This window comes from Penaeus monodon, chromosome 13 (assembly GCF_015228065.2).
Source record: "Penaeus monodon isolate SGIC_2016 chromosome 13, NSTDA_Pmon_1, whole genome shotgun sequence".
In the NCBI taxonomy this organism is placed as follows: domain Eukaryota; kingdom Metazoa; phylum Arthropoda; class Malacostraca; order Decapoda; family Penaeidae; genus Penaeus; species Penaeus monodon.
This window is the reverse complement of record NC_051398.1, coordinates 49,812,510-49,817,509: the sequence shown is the minus strand read 5'-3', so window position 1 is coordinate 49,817,509 and position 5,000 is coordinate 49,812,510. Positions and strand designations below refer to the sequence as shown.

General features: G+C 36.9%; 1 protein-coding gene across 1 annotated transcript in view; it reads left to right on the top strand.

Annotated features, from left to right (window-relative positions):
* LOC119580405 (serine/threonine-protein kinase WNK1-like) overlaps positions 1 to 5,000 on the top strand; it is a 73,901-nt gene that overhangs the window by 46,349 nt on the left and 22,552 nt on the right. The window contains 4 exon segments of the mRNA XM_037928537.1: positions 13 to 261; positions 1,683 to 1,861; positions 2,132 to 2,342; positions 3,176 to 3,274. Coding sequence (XP_037784465.1) covers positions 13 to 261; positions 1,683 to 1,861; positions 2,132 to 2,342; positions 3,176 to 3,274 — 738 coding nt within the window.

Here is a 5,000-nt window from a genome sequence, read left to right as displayed (position 1 = left end):
TTCTGGTCACAGGCTTTCAGAAAATCTCGCTTCCTGGTGAGTCCTGTGGTAGAAAGCAAGCAACTACCCGGAGATGACGTAGTTGGTGGGTCTGTAGGGTCAGTGGGTCCTTCTCAGGGCCAGCCTGCCGTGGCTCCCACTCCCTACACTGACGAGTCCCCACAGTCAGATTCAATTCCTGCCTCATCTGCTGCTGCTCAGCTTCTTAACCTGCCAGCCTCCTCTGCCTCTGTTGTTACTCCCACAACACAAGACCAACAGGTAAAGTCTCTGTGTGCATGTAGCATTGTACACCTAGAGCTTGGAATCTGTTTTTTAATGCATGTAAGGTCTTAGGTCATTTCAGTTCAGCTTTTTCTGGTTGATGGATTTAACTGTTTGTCTGAATGTAAAGTGATTGTCACATATACTGTTCAAAGTTGAGGTTCTGTTACTTGATGCCTCTTTATGCCAAAATTTCTTTGTTCTAGGAAGAGTATTGTATTTCTTAAAGCAAAAAGCAGCCAGGACATATTTTCCATTTAGATCAGTAGTGTATGTTTTTTTTTTTATAACAAATTTCTGAAAGGAAATAAGATTCTTCATTTGTGATGGTACTTATTTTACATATGCCATTTCTTACCTCAAAGGATTTTGTTGATATCCTGTAATGAAAATTTTTTATAAATATACTGGCATAACTGCAATTGTACCAAAAGGAGAAAAAAGTTTATTAATTAAACAGAACATTCTGCAAACAGTATTGTGTGACACATACAGAAGTGATAAAAATGTACAGATCTACTCCAATAAACAGTATTCATGCATGAGAGAGCTGCTTTATGTGGACTCTCTTATTCCAGATAAAAGTCACAGACAGCTAATATACCAGGTGGCGCTGGGAGCATGATCTGAATGGGTGTGCAATATCCACTGTGTATATATAGCCAGACTTGGTGCATGCATATAGTTGTGATGTAAAGTACGGAATGAGTCTTTTCATGTGTGTATGTGTGTATCAGTGTGAGTATGTATTTGATTGTGTATAAATACATACATTGTCTTGCCATGATGTAAACTTCTTTAATATTTAATTTTTTTTTCATTACCCAAGTCATTGCAAAATTTAAAAATAAATTTGCCTTGCCTTACTCAAAAATAGGAAAAGGCAAAACAGGAATTAGAAGCATTTTTCAGAAATTAATTTATGTTTTTGAATAAACAAAATCAGTTGCTTTCTCTCCACCATATATATTTTTCCTTACTTTAATTTTCAGAAAATCTAATGCATGACTTCCTATCTTTGTAACTTTTATTTTCTCTCTCTCTCTCTCTCTCTCTCTCTCTCTCTCTCTCTCTCTCTCTCTCTCTCTCTCTCTCTCTCTCTCTCTCTCTCTCTCTCTCTCTCTTTGTGCTTTGTTTCTATCTGTCTCAATCTCAATCATTTTTTAGTTTTCAACTACTAATATCAAGCAATAGTGCTTCAGTATTGTTTCATTACAGAAATGAGTCTTATAGATATTCAAACTTGTTAAGAATTTCATTTTTTTAAGATTTTGTACTCATGATGAGGTGAGCAGTTAACACTCTAGAAATTAGTTAATACATTTTTACAACAGTCCATTTTAAGAGTAAAAAAATTTAGCAACATCTTGTGTGGTAATTCTTGCTGATCAATCCATTATCTGCTTCCTATGTTGCAGCAGAGTGATGGTTTGGCAGCCAGTGTCAGTGCCAGCAGCACCTCAGTTGCCCCGGCGCCCGTCTCACAGAGTGGGTCGGGTGGCCCAACACCCCCCCATCATTGCACACCTGAGAACACCTACATGGCTGAGCATCAGGCCAGACTCTCACAGCAGAATTCTTTGGAGAAATATGACAGGTGAGGATCATTGGACGGACAAGATTACTGTATCAGGTTTTAACCCATTTCTTCTGGGTGCATGGCTCTGTTGATTATTAACTGTAGGTTTCTTTTGTGAATTTTGTTTGCACAAAGATAGCATAAGTGGCTTAAACTTGTGGATCAGGAATAGCGTAATTTTACCCTTTTTTATGTGATTTTTATTATAATGATAAAAGATATATATTTTCTTTAAATATATGCTAAACATTTAATTCATAATTGATATTTTCTCTTTCTTCCCTGTAGTATAACTTCAAACAGCAATCTGTCAGAGCTGGCACGGAAGCTGCAGCAGTTAGGTACATCCAGTAGCTCCTGCCCGCCCCTCTCGCTGCCCCCTGCACACACTGTGCCCCCCTTCTCAGCCCCATTGTCTGCCCCAAGCCACCCAAGCACTCCCATTTCTCTTGCAACTCAGCCGGCCTTCAACCAGGAACTCAACATGCAGCTGGCTGGGGTAAGTATTGCTCTTCCTTCTCTCTTTCCTTATTGGTGGAACTACTCAGATATTTATAAATATTTCCATTTTTGTATATGAGAAAATTACATGCAGTTACGTGCCAAGCTTTTGTGATGTGAAAATGCATAGTAGATTGGTCTTTGATTCACACCAAGACATTTTTAATTTCTCATAACACTTGCTTATTTTTTTGTGAAGATCCACAATTAGTTGATTATGCCACCATTCACTCCTGTTGTTGGTGGTGGTTGTATTCTGCCAGTAAGGCATTTAGTGCGAATAAGTGATTCTGATGAAGGCATGAAAGTTTGTGTGTGTTCTTTTGTGTTTCATGTATTAGTTTAGAGTGAAACCTAGCATGAATCCTAACGAAACCTTCAGTAAGGCAACTACTAAAGAATTTATTTGTGCCATTTGTGATGCAATATTCTTTATTTTGTTGTATATTGACTAGGTCACCTGGCATAAGGCAGGTGAAGGTATGTTGTAGTGGCTCCCTTTAAATGTAAGTCAGCTAAACAGCTTTTAATGTGAATGGACATTCCTTTTATAACTTTTTAATTCAAGTTAAAGATCTTTGCTCTTGAACCTTTTTGTATTGTTACTGAGTTATTAGCAAGATATATCTATTATGTACAGTGGACCTTTAGATATCTGTCCATGATTTAGAGGGTCAGAAATGACTGGGTCATGTAATCAGACTGAAAGTTGCTTGTGTCTTGTGTGACAATTTTTCAAAAAAGATGATCATGCTATGTGGTGTCTGCATGATATCAGTTGGAAGAGGTCCCACTGTATATGAGTAAAGGCCTGACAGCCAAGTGTTGTAGGTGCTGAGTTCTGGTGCAGCGCGGCACACTCGAGCCCACTGGTCGCCATCCATCAACTACAAAACCTGCCCTGCCTTCTTCCACGTTCTGGCACCAGAGGTGGGCGCCATCCCACGGTTCTTGTTCTCCAGCCAGCCCAAGGACCTACTGTTGCTACTGTTTTTTGCCTGGGCTTGGCACTATTCTGTCCTTTACATGCTTACCTTAACTTAGATTTCTTTTTTTTTCTGTTTTTTATGTAAGTTTAGGGTTCAGCTGCTCAAGCTAGCCTCATGTCATTTGTCCAGGGTCTTAATGTGTTGTGCTGCATGGTGAGCCTCTGTTTCCACTAACCAAATTCAGAAGAGAAGTGTGAGATTTGAGATTTTGCAGTCAAGCAAAATTCTTCCACTGCTAACCATTTCCAATTTCCACCACTAACTTTACTCTTAAATAAGTTGTAAGTTAGATTGCAGAACTATTTTTGTAACAAAGATCTCTTGTATGTTTTGTTATGCAAGGAAACAGATAAAAAAGGCATACAGTTCAGACTGATACTATATAAGAAGTCTATATTTCAAGTCGTATCTGTGTGGTAGAAAATCTAGGCAATTTTGATCATTGTGAATTGTTAGAAATTATTGTAGAAACATTTGAACTTGGAGTTTTATTGCTTTGAAGCTTTTCTCCATGAAGCATAGAGGGGACCTTCTAGGAAGTCAGCATTGTTCTTATTATTGCTGGAGGCCCAATTTTCACCCAATGAATGTATAAACAGTATTGCAACTCAATATTTAGTACTCAGATCAAGTGGATTTATGACTAAAGTTCCTAGCTGCCAAATATACTGCTGTTATAGAATATAGATTTTTTTTAATTATTATTCCTGTCATTGCTTATAGAATTTTTTTTTTAAATGCAGTGGTTCAGAATTTAGGAAAGCTCCAGGTGTTTAGAAAAAGGGGAAAATCAATTGTTTTTACCAAGTCTAATTTTCATAGATTGTTTCCACCATCAGCTGCCATGGAAATGCTTAGAGTAACTGAAAGTGATGGATTTGTGCTTGCATTGGGGATTTAACTAAATTAGTCACTTTCTCTAAAGGCTGAATGTTGGTTGGATAACTATCGAGAACTACAGAGAAATCTGAGTCAAAATCACTCCTTTTCTAACTCAGTAGATAGAATGTGCAAAATATTTTGGCCATTGATTTAAATTGTTAATGCCAGTTAAACTATTTATCTTGTTTACTATATACTACCTATTTTATGAATATTAGCATGGTATTAAAGTTTAAGAGGGAAAAATAAGTAAGATATGTTGGAATATCCATGCACATTAATACTATTTTGGCAATTCACGTGATCTCAGTATATTAACAGCTTGAGTTGCATATTGTTGGTACTTTGTTTTTACTCTTCAAACTTGATATTGTTCCAAAAGAATTTGTAGAATTTAAATCATTTAAAAATATTTCATTCATGTTTAATGTTTTTTTAGTATTAAGAGTATCTGCCATATTCTCTATTGCTTCAAGGACCTGCAAATCTTATTTTGATAAATATATTTGGTTGCGTTGGTTATCTATGGTTATCTAAGCTTAAGCTTGGTTCCCAAAAAGACAATAATTAACAAGTAGATATCAAAGTTGCTAGAGACCCAATGCAATACTGGTCATTTCCCAAGGATAAAGGAGGAAGATGTAGCATTTGAACTCAAACTCAGATTCTTGGCGAGAACAAAGTTGAAAGTGCACTGCATCTAACACAGTGTCATCTAGTTTAGAGTGCTGGTTTAATTTGTTTGCTTATGGCACACTAAACACTTGAAATGTTGAAAGCTGAAT